At 41.5% G+C, this 19,805-nt stretch overlaps 1 protein-coding gene across 2 annotated transcripts in view; it reads left to right on the top strand.

The window, feature by feature from the left end:
- Positions 1-19,805, top strand: part of LOC148025403 (uncharacterized) — a 50,928-nt gene that overhangs the window by 27,591 nt on the left and 3,532 nt on the right. For both annotated transcript variants that reach the window (XM_087692517.1, XM_087692518.1), the window contains 6 exons: positions 121-265; positions 802-947; positions 1,073-1,245; positions 1,348-1,794; positions 1,891-1,949; positions 19,552-19,754. In XM_087692517.1, the coding sequence (XP_087548643.1) occupies positions 121-265; positions 802-947; positions 1,073-1,245; positions 1,348-1,794; positions 1,891-1,949; positions 19,552-19,754 (1,173 nt within the window). The remainder of the gene's footprint in view (positions 1-120; positions 266-801; positions 948-1,072; positions 1,246-1,347; positions 1,795-1,890; positions 1,950-19,551; positions 19,755-19,805) is intronic.

Genomic DNA, 19,805 nt, shown 5'->3' with positions numbered 1-19,805 from the left:
ACTGCTAACTAGGCAAACAAAATGTTTCATCCCTATGTTTAGTGTCTTTAACATCAGTCATAATGTTATTTCGCTTGAAAACATATAAGGATTATTTCTAACCTTTGTTTTCTGCTGCAGACTCTGTTAGACCAGAGGTGAAACTGAGCACAACATCAAGGGTGAAGTCTCGGGACCGGGATGTGGTTGTACTCATTGAATTCTCAAAGCCTGTGTTTTCATTTGCATCTGATGACTTGATGATCCTGGGTGGTGAGATAGTAAGGCAAGTGCATGGCCAAAACCCAAATCACTCCATACATGTACATAACACAGTTATATAGCAGGCCAGCTGTATCATAAATTGGGATTCTAACATGTTCTCACATCTTACCTAAAAGTACAAGCAAGTAGTTGTCTCACAGTTGTGCAATTTACTCTTCATTTTCAAGTGCTTTGCTTGGACTAATTGAGACAGCTGTTGCATGTTGTGCATGTCACAGCATGTGGCTTATAGGTGGTTTGTTGGGCCTGATTAAGAGCCTCACTGTGCATGGACCTATAACATGTCAATCTATGCAGTTATCAGAATCTTGATTCCAATGGTCCGTCATGATTTGATTGCTAATTAACCTCTCATTACACAGTAACAGTCTTGCCGTTGGGGCCTAATCTTAACTGTTTATAATTTGTATACCTCCTTGTTACTGTCAACAGCATCAGGGTAATTTTGTTATATACCAAACAATCTGCCTTGAAACCTTTCATTATTTTCTGTCTCTGCTCTTTTCATGACTCCAGTAATAATATTGCAATGTGCAGGTTCGAAGAAGTGTCTAAAAGCATCTATGTGCTTCATGCTTTGGCTGAAGAGAATACGTTGCTGACAATACTTGTGGTTGAGAACAAGACAATGGATATTGCCGGAAACTTCAATTTACCCTCCAATGTCATCCGCGTGCGGCATTGTATGTTGTCTTTCTGTGTGTATATATTTCTTTTTTGGTTTGAAAAGCAGATATATTTTGCTCTTCTATCTCTTCTGTAGAGTGCCGTTTTCTCATTTCTAACTGCATGCATTCACATGCTGTAGATATTATTCCTGCTGTATCCATTGCATTGTACAGTTTCGCTACAGCCAGTCTACTTGCAACATCCTTTGTTGCTGGAGTATTATCCATTTCTTCAACAACTCTGGCTGCTGCAGGTGCTCTGTCAATAGGTACCATGGGATCCATAGTTTCTGATCCCTCCAGAAACCTTCTGGTGAGCTTGTTTTTTCCGGACTTGTAAGAAGGTTTTCTTTTGTACCCTGTTTTGTATTTACAAGGTGTTGTCAAAGCTGATTTAATAAGCTTGGCTTTGCAGGGTATGGCAGGACATCTTCAGGTGTTTGCTCTTTCTGAGGGGCTAGCTGTGAGCTTGCCCATAGATTATCGTGAAACAGTAAGGGGTCTACAATGGCTTATACCCCATGTAAGACTTCCTTGGGAAAGGCCACCTTCAGAAGATACTGTTGCCCTCAAACGCAAGCTGCTTATGTGGCAATTTGCCACACAAACTGATTTTGTCCAAAACACTGCTGGATTGTTGAAGGGCTGCAACTTGCCTGTATGTCACCACAAGTATAGTAGCTTACAGGCTGTAAGGAGATGGTGGTTTGGTGTAGAATTTGATAACAAAATGGATCTTTCTGTTATGAATCCACTAAGTGGGCTATCCAAGGGATACACCCAAAGAGGACGCAAACTAGGAGCTAATGCAACTCTCTATGGCCAGCCTTTGACCCCCACTGATTACCAGCTGTTTTTTGAGGTTATACTGAACCTGGAATTTCAACAAGAATCTGTTGTGCTGTTTGCAATATGACAGTGGCTCTCATCTGAAATTGCATTACTATGTCTTGTGCAGGCTCATATCTCAGACTTAACTGCAGCTGAGGATTTTCTTGGTGTCAGCCCCTACACAGGGTAAGCAAGAGAGCAGCGAAATATCTTTTATGATTCATGGTTGGATGAGTGCCTAATGGATTCTTTTTTGTGATAACTGCATGCAATATTTAATTCTCTTTTAAAGATGCTATTAGATGTTGGCTAATTTCATTTAAGGGTTATTCAAGTTCCATACTTACTTCAAAAGTTATTGCTCATTGCATGCGGCTGCTCGGTATCACAGTGAAGTCAACTACTGCATTGAGCTGGTTGAAATGTGAACTGATGGTTGTACCCATTGGTCTTTTTCCTTTGATAGTGTACATTATATCATACTTGGCACTTGCATTCAAATATAGATCCACTTGTATGTATCTCATGTAGTGTGTTATCTTCATGGCTGACTCTGTTTTTAACACTATCCTTGTTGGTCTGTTAATAGCTTTTGTCTACTGATAATAATATGTTCTTGCACAGTTTTCAAGCACTTTTTGGCATCCATATCACGGGTAGAGATGTCAATTGTCCTATATAGCATATGAAGCTGATCATTACCGCTGTGGGTGGTCTATTATAGGGTTAGGATGGCAATTAAGATTGCATGCCATTCATTCTATGTTTCATGGGAGTTGTGTGAATTCCTTAATTGGGAAACTTTATGGCAGAGTGCCCTTCTGAATATGAATGATAACTTCTGGCATACAGATGCTCATCTTTTGTAGAAAATGACAAAAGGCAAACAACCATGCCAGCCCTTGCCAGCCCTTGCCAGCCATGGATTTTGAATGGCAAGTGTTAACAAAAAATAAATGTAAAAACTTTGATACAACGCAACATTCCACTAGCTAGACAAAGGATAATGAATTGATTCACACTTCTAACAACCATTTCAGCTCTTGCTGGCTATTTTGAATGGCAAGAGCCAAAAAAAGGGAAAAAAGTTTTATAGGATGCAACACAGCCAAGAAAAATATAACAAAGTAATTTCCACTTTTGTGAGGAGGAAGGATAGACCCATTGGGGAGCATGCTATAAAATATAAGGGGTTGTTGGATACTATGCTTGGTTACAATTTGTGACCCTGAGTGGGCAGGCTGCGTGATGCATCTCCTCTTGCCTTTGACAAGCAGGGGAAAGTGATTACACCTTGAGATAGAAGATCCAAGTAACAAAGTACTAAGAATGTAGGTTGGTTGTCTACTTCAAAATGAGATGGTCATGTCCAAAATGCATTTGCATTGTTAGCTAATGTTTTGGATGAGGAGGTAGAAATTGCTTTGGAAAAAAAAGGCAAAGGAGAGGTAGTAATAGCCTTGCACTTCAACTTATATTTTTGTTGTTTCTAGAAATAGCCTCTTAGAATGTTTGAGGTATTTGCTTGTGCAACCCAAACGTTAAGCAAAAAAAGGTGCTTTAACATTAAGCCTCTCATTAGCTCATTAAACAACAAATGCATTAAGTGTGTTTCCATGTCCGGTAAGCAAAATGTGAACTTTGGTTGGTTCCATGTCTATAAATAGAGAGTGTGTTACCTCACTGTTGGGGGTAAAGGTGCCTGTGCCTATGCTGCCCTGTATTTACTTCACACCCTGTGATCGCATACTTGTACATTGCAAGTGGCAGGCACTCATCACTATTACTTTATTCTTTATTCTTTCATTGACTATTGAATAAGGGAAAGCCGGTCACACATTGTGATTGTTGGAGTTCCCATATACGGTGTGTGTCTCTCTCTCTCTCTCTCTCTCTCGTTCTCTTACTCCATCTACCATAGCTCTTGCTTCCGCTTGTGTGCTTCCACTGGGGTTCTACCTTTCACTCACTTGTATCCCCTTAGATAATGTTAGCTGCTGCCTTTCTCCATCATCATCTTCAGCGTCCACTGCTACTTCAGCCCCCGTTTGACACAATCCAACTATTGTCATCTTCATCCAGACTGCTGCTTTTACTGTTCAATCAGGCCAACCTGCTGTTGCCAGCTTCTGGAGGGCTTCAAAGTCAGTGTTTTCATCATTTTTCTCTACCCTGATCACTGATCACAGCTGCAGCCTCTTGCCATCATCAGATCAGGCTGCATTTGCTGTTTCCAGCCCTGCTCATCATTGCATAGCTGCTGGTTCACCCTTGGAGGTTGCAGATCAGGTTGCCGTGACTGACATGTCAGCATACCTATTGCCAGCTGCTGGATTTTGAGTTTTTTGCACCCTTTCTTCATCGACTGCAATATGACATCTACCTCAGCCCACTCTCGCAAGAGTCATTGGCTGTTGGACTGCTTTGCCTTTGAGCATCTTGTACATACATTCATTTTTTAGCATTCTTTCAGTTTAATCAGATTCTCTTGTCCTATTGTGCATTTTTAAAGTTGAGTCATTGCATTTTAGTTGTGTTCATACATAGTGTGTTTCCTGACTGGAAATCCTAGCATATCTTTGCACAAAGACAATGATTGGAATACTCTTGCATCAAGGGTCCTCTCAGATGTGTTGTTTGGAGCAATGCTATACCTTTCATTTTGCTCAGTATTTGGACACTTGGGAGTAGGCTGGGGGGCATGTATGTCATGCATGATGATTCTTTCTCGCCAGAGGTGCTGGAAAATCATGGTTCATCACCAATATGCCCTTTTTGGGCACTTCCCTTTGGAATTTATCCTGCTCATAAACAGCTTGTACACCTCTTCCAACATCATTTGGGCAAGCTGCCTTTGCGTTTTAACTCTTGATTTCTTGAACATGGTCTTCAATGGCTAGATGGGACAGCTTTTGGATCAGTTTTTACTTGCCTCTCGGGTGCTGGAGCTGCCTCTTATTACTTGCTTGTATGCAATGTGCAAAGGGTGGCTGGACAATATGGGATAGAGAGAGGAACAAAAGGAGGAGGACGGTGGTGGTAGACAGACCAACAGATTGTGCTTGATGTGTGATTTTGATTTGCTATTGGCAATAAGTTTGCTTTTCCTACCTTGCCAATATGAGGTGCAGTATTTCCTTCTCTCTAAGCATTCTCGGTCAGTTCTCCACTACTCTTCATCATTTTGTTGCACTATCTTTGCAGCGCCTACATTCCTTGGGCCCAATTGTTGTACAACTGTTGTGGTCTAGGGTACTGAAATTTAGATTGGTATCATGACATTGATATGAAAATCTGATGGGAAATACCCTTGTCTCTTGGAGTGGCACTATTTACTGGTTGAGCTGGAAGAAATACACAATTCAGGATTGTCTGTGGAGGGTGAGGATCGTGCATGTTGTAGTGCCATTTTGGAGTTATTGTGCTGCCACCTCCCCTATGGACGATGGATGAGTTCTGGCATGCAGAACAATGACCCACCGTGGTCCTCTCCGACATTCTTGCTTTGGCTTGAAACATTGCCTTCCATCAAATAGCCAAGCATATCAGAGTTTCCTACTGTTTGATTCAGGGGCAGACTGAGTTGGTAACTCTTATTTAGAGTCTGTGTCCCTATGTGGGATGATATTTCGGATGCCTTTTCCAAGGGTCTCTCATTGATTAGCTTTGATGAGTTCTTATACAGATTGAATTTGGACTTCCATCTTTCTCACCTTGAGAGGGTACTGTTATCTCACTTATTCACATTTCTATGTCCTCATTCCAATGCCTTTCACTTTCAGTTTTATTGCCCATTTAATTTTGTTTGGAGTTTCCATGAACAAAGCATTGGATGGACAAGTAATTTTCCAATTTTTGCCATGAAAGGGTTGGAACAATACGTAGGATAGATTACCCAAAAAGGTTCCCGTGTTTTTTGGTTAATTGCCCATGGAGATTGGAACTAGGCACGCGGGTAGCTCAAGGTCACTTCCTTGCTGATTGATCTAGATGCATTTATTATGTGGATAGGCTTTGCATATGGAATTGTCCCTTTGCTCAAAGTATATGATACAGCGAGTTCTCAAGATGTTCTTTTTGGGGTAGAAGACCACAACGCTAGTCACTTGAAAAGTATTTGCATGGAGCATGAGCTCAAGCACATCATAGGCATCCATTGACTTTTTATGGTTGAAGTTGTGGACAAGGGGTAATCAAAGGTGACAGATATTTAGGGGTGATATAGCTTCACATGTTTGGAGGTGACATGGGGATATGAGATCAAGCAACAACAGTTGACTCAATGATTCAGGCAACAAGGCATAGTTAGAGTAGAGTAGCTTGGCATATTTGGAAGGTAATGTATAGTTAAGAGCGCAAGCAACATAGGACTCCTATGGCTTGGATCAACCTTACCATATGGCATGACATCATCCCTCATTTGCAAACACAGTTTTCACATCCGATGGTTCTTAGCAATTATGGTTGGAAATGAAACTGATAAAAATATTGGTGTCATAGTGGTTAAAACATTAATTTTCATTGGGGGCAATAGCTTAAACATTTAATATATGGGTATGCACTTAATGCTTGGATAGGCCATATTATTTGGAGGCATCCCAATAGTAAGAAAAAGCTGGAAAATCAGTGTGGGATGATGGATCTTATACATGGCTGTGAGGGAAGAAAACATGGTATTCCTCTCCATCTCTCTCATCCAGGCTGCAAAGCTGGAGGCAGGAATAACTGGCTCATCAGGTCTAATATTTGGTTGTGGGGCTGAGAGAGGTGAATCTGAGGCTGATGAAGCCTGAGAACAGCAGTGCGCTGCTGTGGATCAGCACTGTGGGCTTCTTGGACAACATTGTGGTCAGCAAGTGGCCAGGAGACACCTTCCTTGATATTGTGGTGGATGTCTACAGAGATCAGAGCTGAATTTTTTCTTCTGTCTTCTTTTCTTATGACATTCTTGCTGAATGTATGCTAGTCTGGATGTACAACAATTTTGGGAGCAATTGGGGCAACAATTGGTTGCTTTTTATCTCATAAATCTGGTTTTGGCATCACATGTGAGGTTTATTGGATATGCTATTAATACTTCAAGGCTGTGCTAAGAGGCGATGCATGTAGACACCCCTTGGTAAACAGTCAGGATAGTTTTCTTGTGCAAAATGTCATTCTTGGTTAGAGCAGCTGTGCAAAACTGCATTTGGGGAAAGTGGGACAGAGCTTGAAGAGCATACACTGTGGAATTAGCAGCATATGTGGTATTTACTTGCACCTTGCTGCAGCAGAGATCAGGGTTTGCAAAAGGGTTTTCTCAGATCAACTGTGTGCATGATCTCAAATGAAGTTCAGGCTCAACCAGAATGAATTGAGTAGTCAGCCATTTGTAAAGCTCTTCTATTGTGGTCATGAAGAAATACAGGAAGGGGTGCTAGGCTTTGGGGGAAATTTGCATTGTGGCCTTTAGACATTTGAGATCCTCGTATTTTGTAACATGTCGGAGAGGTCCAAAGCCCTCATGCAAGAGGTAGTGATATCTCCCTTGTATGTCATAGTACATTGTGCATTTGCATATGTAATGCTCCTTTGTCTTAGGCCCTTGGCCACATAGTTGACATTGTTGAGCTAAGAAATGCATTCCATGTTGATTAGTCTCTTAAACAGTCCCAAAACATGCTTATTTAATGAAAAAAGTAAAATGAGTGCGTCGTTCGAGAGTGTTTCTGTGAAACCTTAATTTGGGAGGGTCCATCCATATCTATAAATAGACAAGTTGCCCCCATTCAATCTTCATCCCTTGCACGTTTTTTATGTTCATGTGAAGATCTTTGCCATTAGCTTTCCTCCACGTGGCTGTCCAGCCTTTGTGACTGCTGTACCACTTTGTCTATTGCTTGAGCCCTTGGCACTTGCCTTTCCAGCTACTGCTTGTTGCTAGGCGCTTCTTCCATTGCTACGTTTGGCCCAGATAGCTATCGCTTGGCAGTTTCAGCCATCATTGGCATCCTTGTGCATCTTCATTGCTTTCGCCAAGTATCCTACTACTTTTGGTGATTTGCATTTTGGTCTTCTATACCCTTTGACGCACTCTGATTGGTGGTTATAGCACTCGAGTTTGTCTTCAATGGATGTCACACTCGGACACTCACCGCTTTGTCCTTGAGCATTCTATACACTCTCACATTTATTTACTACATTGATTCATTCACTTTAGAGTTCTCCTTATCTCTCTGTTTGTGTTTGTGTTTTTGTATTTTTGAGTTTTGTGTTTTACATTTTGCGTCTAGGGTTTGAGTTTTGCACGTCACTATTTGTGTCTTTGTGTTTTTGTCGTGGTTGTATGTTGTGTGTTTCCTTAGTGTAAACCCTAGCAGTTTCTTTACAAACATATTGTGTCCTCCATTGGGATGTTTGTTCTTTTGTCTATCTCTATCCTTAGCTATGCAAAGTGTAAATTTATCCAATAGCAACTTGCATGTTGTGGGAGAGATTTATATCCGTATATTGTGGTTGGATAATACATCAATCCTGAGAAACGTGTAGGAAGTGGCTTTGATGGAAGTGGCTTTGATGCAATTCCACGTTTGACTGTCACGAGGATGTGAAATTTCGAGATGCTTTAATCTTGTTGATAACATTTGATTAATTTATTAATAAAATGTGCAACTTTGTTTAGCACATGTGATGCATATGGCAATTATTTCATGGTACAGGCCAAGGACCTCGAGGATGTAGTGGGTATTAAAGACACAAGTTGTGATAAGTTATGCTAGGTGGGCTTTGGGTGTCAATTGGTGTTAGTTTTGACCCTAGGATAGTTATTTGGCCAATAAGTGTTGGTAGTGACATTAGGGACTAGCATTACTTAATTAATTAATCCTAGCCTGAGGGTCAATGGAGGTTGGTGACCACTCCAAGTTGCAAATGGTTTGGCCAATTTAATTATGGATGGGTATATTTAATTTTGGGCAAGGACACAAGGACTGAAATTGATTTTCAAGATTATTTAATTTTGAAAATTAATTAAATGGTTGGATAATATTGAGAAATGGGTGTAGAAGGTTGCCACTTGGCAAAAATGTCCATGCAAACTGAGAAAACGTTTTTGGGGGTTGGGTCTCAGTCATTCAATTATTTTATAGCTTTGGAGAGAGAGAGAGAGAGAGAGAGAGAGAGAGAGAGAGAGAGAGAGTAATTACGAAAAAAAAGAGAGAGAGAGTTTACGAAAAAAAAAGAGAGAGAGAGAGAGGAGCGATAGCGACCCGTGAAGACCTGCCTTCTGCACCGACGTATCGAATCTTGGCTTGCGCCACTGTTCACCTGCTTCATACGCGGACTTAGTTCCCTTCTCATATTATCGCAAGGTCCCATCTGTCCTGCTCGACACTTGGAGTCTTGCCCCTATCTTCCAGAGGTCTGTTTTTTGCCTTGCTCACACTCTGTTCTAGCATGCTTGTGTATATTGTCGACTTGATCTGCATCCTGACGTTCCTATGGCGCCGTGCTGCGTCTGACTGTGAGGGTCTATGTGTGACGACCTACTCTAATCTCGGGTAAGACAGAGTGTGAGTGTGAGTGATTGCTAAAGGTCTGTACAAATAGTATAGCAGAGTATAGATTTGCATAGAGGGCCTGAGGTACAATGGCCTGCAGAAGGAGGCATTTCCAGTTCTCTTATGTGAGAGCCAGTCAGGGTTGGAATTAATTGTGTAATAAGCGTAAACCTCGGATAAGGAGAATTTGCAGGAATCTAACATGTGGTCACTGTTATGGGTGCTGATATGGTTCTATAGTAGATTGATGCCTTTCATGAGAGGGCAACCATCTTTTACTTGTAGGGAAAGACTCCTTTGATCACTAGAATTCGTGCTTGGTTGCAATCTATGCTTGTCAATGTGGAGGTGTGTCAGGATGATGCTTCAGGGCAAGGGTAGGCCTCCCTTGTGGAAGAGATTTATGATGGACCAAGGTGTTTTTTTGAGGTTTTTTTTTCCTCATAGGAAGTGCGGGCTCATATTATGCAGCGTATCCCGTTGTTCATGGATGGTCAGTTAGTTCATATGGTTCCATGGAGGCCTATGGTGGAGTTTCAGGAGGTACATAGGGAGGCATGTCCAAGTTGGGTCGAGGTGGTTGATTTTCATGCACACCTTTGGCGACTCCTTCCCTTGGTTCTGAGATCTCTTGGTGAGGTGTTGGTGGAGCCTTGGTTGGTCTCTCGCAATAGGAATAGGGCCTGTATGCTTTGGGATACAAGGAAACCTCGCTCGACCAAAGTTTGTTTTGAGGTTCCGGGGTTGCAAACTTTGGTTTATGAGCTGAAACGGGGCACATTTGTTGGACAAAGTTTTAGATGTGGACAATTGGGATATTTTATTTCAGAATGTGATAGAAGCTAGGAGGTATTGCAGCGGTCTATGGATCCTGATTTGGATATGCATGACCATCATCCCCAGCAGATGGTTCAACAGTCTAAAGCTGTTCCTGAGCTGATTGTCCAGCAGGGACAAGTAGATGGAAAGAAGATTGCTTCTCAAGATGGTATTGAGCGTGCATCACTTTCGGTGGGTCAAAACTTGTCTCCTCAGGATAATTCTTGGGTTACGGTGGTTCGTCGTAATGCTAGATAGGAGCCTCGGTCAACTCCCATTCACCTAGCTCCGTAGACTATCACTCAGACTTTTCAACGCAAAGGTAGGGGATTCTATATGAAACCTCCACTTGCAGTTGGTGCAAATGAAAACAGGGTTTCTGATATTGCTCTGTGCTTTGACTCGAGAGGGAGGTTGGTGTCTCCTCGGGATGTTTTCCATTCCCAGCAACAACAATTTCCTTCTCGTACTTCGATTGCTAGTTTGCAAAGGGCAGATTTGGTAGATGTGATTCGAAGTGAGATGGAAAGATTTTAGGCAGCCAAAACAATTGATGTAAAAGGGAAAATGAAAGTGGGGGTTCAATAGTTTCCTTTTCTGTGATCCATCATGAGAATTGCGTTATGGATTGTTAAAGGTATTTCTTCGTGTAATAAGTAGCATCGGTTGTAGAAAGTTGTGTTAGCCGGCAATTGGGATGTTTTTTGTACTGTGGAGCATAAACAACATGCTTTGGCAAGATCATCTTATGTATATAAGGATTATTCAATCTTTTTTAGTGGTCGTGCTCCACATACATGTGGAGTTATGTTGGCCGTCAGATCTTCATTGCAACTATCTTTGATTTCTCAGGACCATCGCGGAAAATGTATCATTTTGAAAATCCTATATGAGGGAGAGGTTTTATGGCTAGTGGGTGTGTATGCTCCTACTGCTCATGAACATCGTCAGCTTTGGGATGACTTGCATTGTCTAGCCATGGCTCGTCAAGGCTTTGTAAAGGGTGATTTTAATGCCTATACATCTCTGGATCAGACGTCTTCACATCACTCGGTTATGGATGGTCTTGAGCGACAGGCTTGGGATGCTCTAGTTGCTGTGTCTTTGAAACAGGACATGTGGTCTTGAATGCATCCCTCTGAGTTCGGATATACTTATCATTCTCTTCAGTATCCAAACACATGGGCTAGACTGGACAAGATCTTTATTTGTCAGAGTGATTCTTTTCTCCCTGCAGTCGTTGCTATGTGGGTAGAGCGACAACATGTCTTGTCTGATCATTATCCTTTGATTTTGGAAATGACACACCGACTTGTGCATGCCTATAAGGCTCTCTTGGTTTATTTGCCTCTTTGTTTCAATCAATCTTTTTTGTTGCAAAATCAGTTTCTAGAATATATTCATCAATTAATTGATTCCTTTTGTTCTAGGGTCCTATCAAAAGGGATGGAAGCACGGGCCGTTTTTAGGGATAATGCGCGTTCGTTATCCCGACAGTATGGTATTCAGCATGCTTCTTTTTACGCGATGAATTGAAGCATGCGCAATCTTTATTGGCCCATTCGTTGTCTTTGTGTCAGTTGGGGGATACCATTGATGATTTACTTACATGCATTGAATGGTTGAAAGGCCGAGTTCAATCTCTACAGGAAGAGGAATATGCTAAATACAAATTGCTGTCCAGATCGGAAGCTTTGCATGACAATAACGGTCAATCTCATCAATTCTTTGCTCGATTACATCAGAGATACGCTCAGGAAAATATTGTGTGTTTGAATAATGAGCAAGGTGCTATTGTGACCGATCCTGTATCCATCATTCAAATGTGTGTAGATTTTAATAAATCATTGTTGGGCTCTCAATAGATTCTTTCTGATGTTGTACACTCAGCTTGCAGATACATTTGTGATCTGGTTAGTAATTAGGTTTAGCTAGAACTAGTAGCCTTAATAGAGGCTGATATTTCGGAGGATGAAGTGAAAGAGGTGCTGTCCCATTTGCCTGGAAGGAAAAGCCCTGGCTGGGATGGCCTTCCTAATGAGTTGTTTTCAACCAATGTTGAACAATTTAAGGATCCGTTGGCTTGCTTGTGCCAGCAAGTTTGGAATTCTGGTATCATGCCTTCGGACTGGAAGATTGCAGTCATTCGGTTATTGCCTAAGGTTCCTCTCCTATCTCTTTGAAACAATGGAGACTCATTTTTGCTATGGGCTCTTAATACAAAAATCTTCTAAAAAATCATTGTCAATAGATTGCAAAAAGTATTTCCGCATTTGGTTCATCCGCGTCAATACGGTTTCATGAAGGGTTGGAATACAATGCACAACATTTTGAATGTTCAACTGGGGATTGACTTTGCAAAAGCTTCAAGCCAGCAGATTGTTATGCTTCAACTTGATATTGAAAAGGCATTTGATCATGTAAGCTGGTCTTTTTGAAGCAGCTAATGTTCACCATGGGGTTTGGGCCACCTATGGTTTCTCTTGTGGATACTATTAGTTAGGGGGCAGTGGCCCGTATTGCACTTAATGGAGGGATCACTGATGAAATTGCCTTATCTCGGTCCCTTTGGCAAGGCTGCCCTCTCAGCCCTTTGTTGTTTGCATTAGTCACTCACCCGATGCTTTCTTTGTTGGATAAGTTGGCCAATCAAGGTGAGATCGTTGGTTCGTCTCTTCCGAGCGGGGCTCAACTTGTGGGGCAATCTTTGGCTGACGATTCCTTTATGTTTCTTAAGGCAGATCACTTGAATCTTGATTGGGCAATGGTAGCGTGGAAACTTTTTGCTATGGCATCGGGACTTTATATTAATGCTTAGAAATCCACTTTGCTCTCTTATATAGAAAATGATTTGTAGGCTTTGGGCTGGAATGATATTGCGAATCTTAAGGGAAATATAACCAGACATTTGGGTTATTCTATTGGTGTGGAGGTAGCTCATCGTGCCTTGTTGGATTGGATGACATCTCGTATTCATGATCGGTTTATGTACTGGAAGTCTCAAGGCTCGCCTCTCCATGTGAGACTTAAAGTTGCTCAATGCATTATGATTAGCATGATTTCGTTTTTCTTGCCATTGCTTGGAACAAAAAGTCCGAATTGGAATGTAGCATGTGTCTACTCCTAAAAGGATGGGGGAGTAGCTCTTTTGGATGCTAAGTTTCATATGGTTGCTTTGAGATTAGCTCTTTTGTAGGCACTTAGTGTTGAGAGTCATCCTTGGACAAATATAGCAATATTTTTTATAGAAAGGATTGGCTTTTTTTATGGTCGCACGATTATTCATGCTTCTTGGTGGCATGTGCTTAACTCTACAAGATCTATTAAGGTTTCCTAAAAGGATGGGGGGAGTAGCTCTTTTGGATGCTAATTTTCAAATGGCTGCTTTGAGGTTAGCTCTTCTGCAGGTACTTTGTGTTGAGAGTCATCCCTGGACAGATATAGCAAATTTTTTTATAGAAAGGGCTGGTATTTCTTATGGTAGCACGGTTATTCATGCTTCTTGGTGGCATGTGCTTAACTCTACAAGATCTATTAAGCTCTCCTAGTCTTTTCTCCTTTCCCATATGATCACATCTTGGTAGGCGATGTTACGTTTTGCAGTTTGGCACCCTCTTGATTTTCGTAAGGAGGAGAATTTCGTGCTAGGTGAAGTACTGGCTACCTCCAGGTTGTTGGATTGGCTTGATAAAGATTTGCCACGAGACGAGTTCAATTGGATGGCTTGTTTGGGGTTGTAGACAGTTTTGGATGGTGTCATTCCTAGGCAGGCCGGACTTTATTCTTTTTGACGTATTTGTCAGCACTGTCGGGTGCCTAGAGGATATCATGATATTTGGTCGGCCATACAGGACAGACATTTGAGGTACTATCCTTTGCCTGCGTTACAGCTATTGTCTCTCTAGCGTGATTGGATGTTTGTGATTCTTGATGATTTTGAGAAAAGGTCAGCTAACCAGATATATCATCAGATGGTGGAGGCCAAGAGATGGGTCACGGATAAGGCTAATAAAGTATGGCATATTTAGGATAGCAAAAAGAAGTGGCAGGATAGATTCATGCAGCTCTGGAAATCTAAGGTTCCGTATCAGGGAAAAGTGTTTATGTGGAGGCTACTTATTGGGGCACTTCCTATTGGGAATGTGCTGTGTGCTTGTAAGATCTCTACTGGTCGATGTATATTCTGTACTACATGTGACGAGACAGTGCCTCATCTTTTTGTCTCCTACTGTTTTGCGAGATAGATTTGGAGTTTTATTTCCTGTGTATGGTTCTCGTTGACTCAGCATCGAATATCAGCTCGTTCGTGGATTATGGGAATGATGACCTCCATGACCTCGTTGCGTTTAGATTATTCTTGCCTTTTCCATTACCTTAGATGGACAGCCTTGTTGCATATTTGGCGTACTCAGAATACCTTCATTTTTGATTAAGTATTTGGCATTCATGGTCATGTGGGCCGAATTCGTGGTTTAGTGTGTGGCAAATCTCCTCTATGGTGTTTGCTGATCTGGTTCTTTCTGACATTGTTGCTCCTTGGCTGGATACTGTTCGCTCCACAGCAGCTGTTCTTTCGGTGTGATGCCTTTGTGTTAAGAGTCTGTGTAGACTTTCCTTTATGTTTGTTATTTTCAATGCTGAGCTGATCACTCCATCTTGAAAGAGTGCCCCCCCTCTCCCCATACATGATCCCGTAGGATCGAGTTTCTTCTAGGTAGCACAGAACGTGCAAAGTTGCTTGCTATAGGAGTCTTTATGAAAGAAGACAACAAAGCCTGTCGGGATGTACTTGTGTTGGGAGATAAAAATGCCTTGTGCCATTTGATAGATCTTCAATCCAAGGAAGAAGTGTAGGATCCCAAGATTTGTCATGTCTAACTCCTGGCCCAATATCTGTTGAGTATGATCCACCTCTTGTGTGTCGCTTCCAAGTTCCTGTAACGATGAGGTTATCAACATACATGATGATCAAGATGCACATGTTTGCCGCAACCTTGTAATAAAGGTTGCGGTCATGATCCGATCAATGAAAGCCATTGTTCAAGAAGAATTGATCAATGTGCTGATAACAAGCCCCAGGAGCTTGCTTCAGGCCACAAAGGGCCTTCTGCAATGTGTAAACATGGTCCTCCCTTCCCTACGCGCCTTTTGCAATTTGTAAACATGGTCCTCCTTCCCTTGCACAAGAAAACCAGGAGGTTGGGAGACATGATTCTTCCTCTCCAAGATGCCATTTAGAAAGGCTGACTTCACATCCATTGGATAAACGGACCAATGGTTATGGGCGGCCAAAGCCAGAATAGCTTGAATAGTGGATATCCGACTTGTCAATGTAAAAGTCTCAAAATTATCCAAACTTGCCCTCTGAGAAAATCCCTTAGTAACAAGCCATGCCTTATTCTTGTTGAAGGTCTCATCTGCAAGATACTTGGTCTTGAAGACCCACTTCACACCAATCACCTTCCCTCCTCTTCGGATGAGGAACCAACTCCCAAGTTTGGTTCTGCTTGATAGAATTCGAACTCAACCTGCATAGCATTGCGGCAAACATCCTTTGCAAGAGCCTCATCGACTGTAGTAGGCTCATGGTCCTAAATAATCTGAGACATAAGAGCATAGTTCACACAGTGTGAACTATCCCATTGGGCCTACAACCTGGCTAACTTGCCTTTGATTCTGCCTCTAGGATTCAAAGTCAGGTCGCTAGGCCAAAGGGTCTTCTTCATGGGTAGCTAAAACTTGTTCAGCATGCTGCCCTTCTCCCTTGGGAGGATTTAGTTTCTTCACATATAGTGGTTTCTTCTGCTATTGTATAGTGACCCTTCTTCTTCTCATGTGATTAATATAATTGCCCATGAGTGAGAGAGAGAGAGAGAGAGAGAGAGAGAGAGAGAGAAGGTATATTTCACGGTGGATTCCGTGCCATGGTGGATTCCGTAAACTTTGATGACCGGGGCTCATACACAAAGTGGATTCTTTGTGCGAGAAGTTGATGGGGACGCTTGTTCTTTTCGGGCGTTTCATTAATTTAGTGTGTACATGGGCGATTCCATAGCGGGTGATTCCGCAAAATGCATATTAAATTAATAAACGTTTATGAGTTTAGAGTGCGCACTCGTAATAAATTAGGGTTAGGATTTATTTCTAACCAGTTGATTTATTTATGTAGCTGAAGACTGCTAGGTATTCACTTTTATCGGTTTAATTGTATTATTTTACTAATGATTGTGAATGCTTCAGTTGATGTGTAGAGATAGCAGCAGTGGCGGAGGAAAGCATTGGAGGATAGCGAGTATTCGATTTATGGATTATATTTTGATAGGTGCGACGCCTATATTTTGTCATGTCTATTTATTGAGGCATCGATTATTTATTATTATTTTGTATGCGCATGGGCGCACGGTTATGTTATTTCTATTTGGACATTGTATTGGGCGTGTCAGACTCTTTGGGCATCGTCCATTAGCTTTATTCCTATTTTTGTGTAAAAGCAAACTCAAAAGCTAAAAGCTTGTTATTTTGTAATTTGGGCTATTATTTGAGCTTGAAGATGATTAATACATAAAATACATGCTTTGTGGAGCACTCACACAAGGCATGGGGGGAGATTGCACCCAATGGGTCTCTTGCTCTTGTCGTTCATGCTTTTTTTCTTGTAATTTGTGCAAAAAGTAGAGTTCCATTGTTCTTGGGGACCTTTCGGCATTCACTACGCGAGCGTACAACATCCGACACTGGTGCGCAGATCAGATGTTGTACGCTTGCGTAATGAATGTCGGAAGGTCCCCAAGAACAATGGAACTCTACTTTTTGCACAAATTACAAGGTAAAAAGCATGAACGACAAGAGCAAGAGACCCATTGGGTGCAATCTCCCCCCATGCCTTGTGTGAGCGCTCCACAAAGCATGTATTTTATGTATTATTCATCTTCAAGCTCAAATAATAGCCCAAATTACAAAATAGTAAGCTTTTAGTTTTTGAGTTTGCTTTAACACAAAATAGGAATAAAGCTAATGGACGGTGCCCAAAGAGTCTGGTATGCCCAATACAATGTCCAAATAGAAATAACATAACCGTGCGCCCATGCGCATATAAAATAATAATAAATAATCGATGCCTCAATAAATAGGCATGACAAAATATAGACGTGACGCCTATCAAAATATAATCCATAAATCGAATACTCGCTATCCTCCAATGCTTTCCTCCGCCACTGCTGCTATCTCTACACATCAACTGAAGCATTCACAATCGTTAGTAAAATAATACAATTAAACCGACAAAAGTTAATACCTAGCAGTCTTCAGCTACATAAATAAATCAACTGGTTAGAAATAAATCCTAACCCTAATTTATTACGAGTGCGCACTCTAAACTCATAAACGTTTATTAATTTAATATGCATTTTGCGGAATCACTCGCTATGGAATCACCCATGTACACACTAAATTAATGAAACGCCCGAAAAGGATAGGCATCCCCATCAACTTCTCGCACAAAGAATCCACTTTGTGTATGAGCCCCGGTCATCAAAGTTTACGGAATCCATCGTAAAACCTCACGAAATCCACCGTGGCACGGAATCCACCGTGAAATATGCCTCCTGGCATCATACCCCCGGGGTGGGATAGCAATTGACCTCAATTGCTATTAGCTCAATGTGGAGCTAACAGAGTGGGGAAAGCATTTAAGTCTCTAGCGCGCATCCATTGTGCTTCCTCTACAGGATGGTTCTTAAATTTAACTAGATATCTAGAATATCTTTGGCCAGTTCTAGTGGTCATAAAATCAGTATCTATGATAGCTTCGGGTTCAAGTATTTCAGTCTCTTCCTCTAACAAAGGTGGATTTTCATAAACAGGGTGTACAGGTAATTGGCCTCTAAATGGTCTTAATAAACTAATATGAAATGTGTTGTGTATTTTCCAGTGAGGTGGTAATTCTAACTTGAATACATTGTCGTTAATTTTATGAATGATCCTAAATGGTCCATAGAATCTAGGAGCTAATTTGACGACTGGGTGTCTATCTACACTTTGTAGTCTACGTTTTTCTATTCTAGGAGCTAATGCTCTATGGGGATTGCGTAAATCCCGGTCATGGTGGAGGGAAATTGTGATGGAAGGGTGGCTGAACAAGACACCCTTCAAATATAAGGTCTTTCTTTAGAGGGTGATGATTGGCGGTCTTCCGCTTGCTTCGGCTCTTTCCAAGCGACGAATATCCAATGGCAACTGTTTCTTTTGCACCACCAGTGTCGAATCTGCCCGTCACCGATTTATTTCTTGCCCTATCGCTAAGAAAATATGGTCGTTCTTGTCAGCCGTTTGGAGAGCGGCAGTTGGTTTCTCGCTAAGGCCCTTTGATTGGGTCTTTGTGCAGCCCAAATACCCAACACCGGCACAGCCACATATGAAGCTCGTGTTTCACTTTCTTCGATATTGGGGCTGTTGGCATAACTGGACCATTCGGAATGCTTTTCTTTTTGATTCCGCCTGTAATGTTTAGCTGCATATTGCTAGGCTTAAGGGTCTCTTGTATTGGCAAATAGATCTTTTTCAGCATTCTGACTTACTTTCCCGGGAGGACTTGCGTCCCTGGCATATGGCAATTTCCTCTACATCTTTGCCATGACCTTGTAACTCTTAGAACTAGAACCGTTTCATATGATGGCTGAGTGCCATCATGTATCTTGTAATCAAGTAAACTTGTACTTTTTTCGTAATTAATACAATTACCTTTTACGAAAAAAAAAGAAAAAAAGAGAGAGAGTCTGTCCCCTGGTTGTCCCCAAGCCACTCCATTGTCAGGGACAGATAGGGGATGTGCCCTCAATTTGGGCCCTTGAGACAGTTCCATTTCGGGATGGCATTTTGGTGTAAAAGGGCCCATTCCTCTGGGCCCCTATCACTTTATGGGCCATGGTCACCAGCAATAATCACAACGACTATCCAACCAACCTTACATAAAATGTCAAGCTAGGCAATGCATAATGGTCCTTGTAGTTGAATTTTAAGCGTTTGTGACCAGATTATCACAGATTCTGATTTACAATTCTATGAAGTTTGAGGATTAAGTCAAATATTGATGGCTGATATACATGGCACCGTGCTGGAACTCTACCATGACTGGTGCTGATGACAATAGGATTGGGCAACAGAACCAACTCTATTTTTCATAAGAACAAATATGCATATTAACAAAGGCACTGTGAGGTAATCAGTCCTTGAAACTGGAATTACATTGACATAGCTAGGAACACTTGGGATGCTATCTTCATATGTGCACTTCATTGTTTGGCTAAATATTCATTGCTGTGTTTCTTTCTATCTGATCACCTAATTAAACTTGTTTATCTGCTGGTAATGGTGCCAGATTATCTGTATCCATTTTTTAATAAGCTTCTTTAACATGACATGGTACCTTACAGTTGGCAGGACTTCAAAATGAACATATTCTGGCTGGGTTCTGTTGGAGGTGCTCTCATCTTTCTGCATTTATGTATATTGGGTTTCTTGAGATGGAGAACTGGGACGACTCCACGAAGTGCCCTACTAGTTCCTAGATTTGAACTTTTCCTTTTGATCTTTGCCCTTCCTGGTACATGTCAAGCTTTAGCATCCATCATAAGAGGTATGTTTCTGTGGTGCTGTTGGTCTTTTGTTATTGTTTGAGCTTTAAGAA

This window comes from Lygodium microphyllum, chromosome 14 (genome assembly GCF_053477565.2).
Source record: "Lygodium microphyllum isolate KBCC chromosome 14, Lygodium_microphyllum_v1.1.10, whole genome shotgun sequence".
NCBI classification, from domain to species: Eukaryota; Viridiplantae; Streptophyta; class Polypodiopsida; order Schizaeales; family Lygodiaceae; genus Lygodium; species Lygodium microphyllum.
Note: the sequence above shows the minus strand (reverse complement) of the source record. Positions and strands in the feature narration are given on the sequence as shown.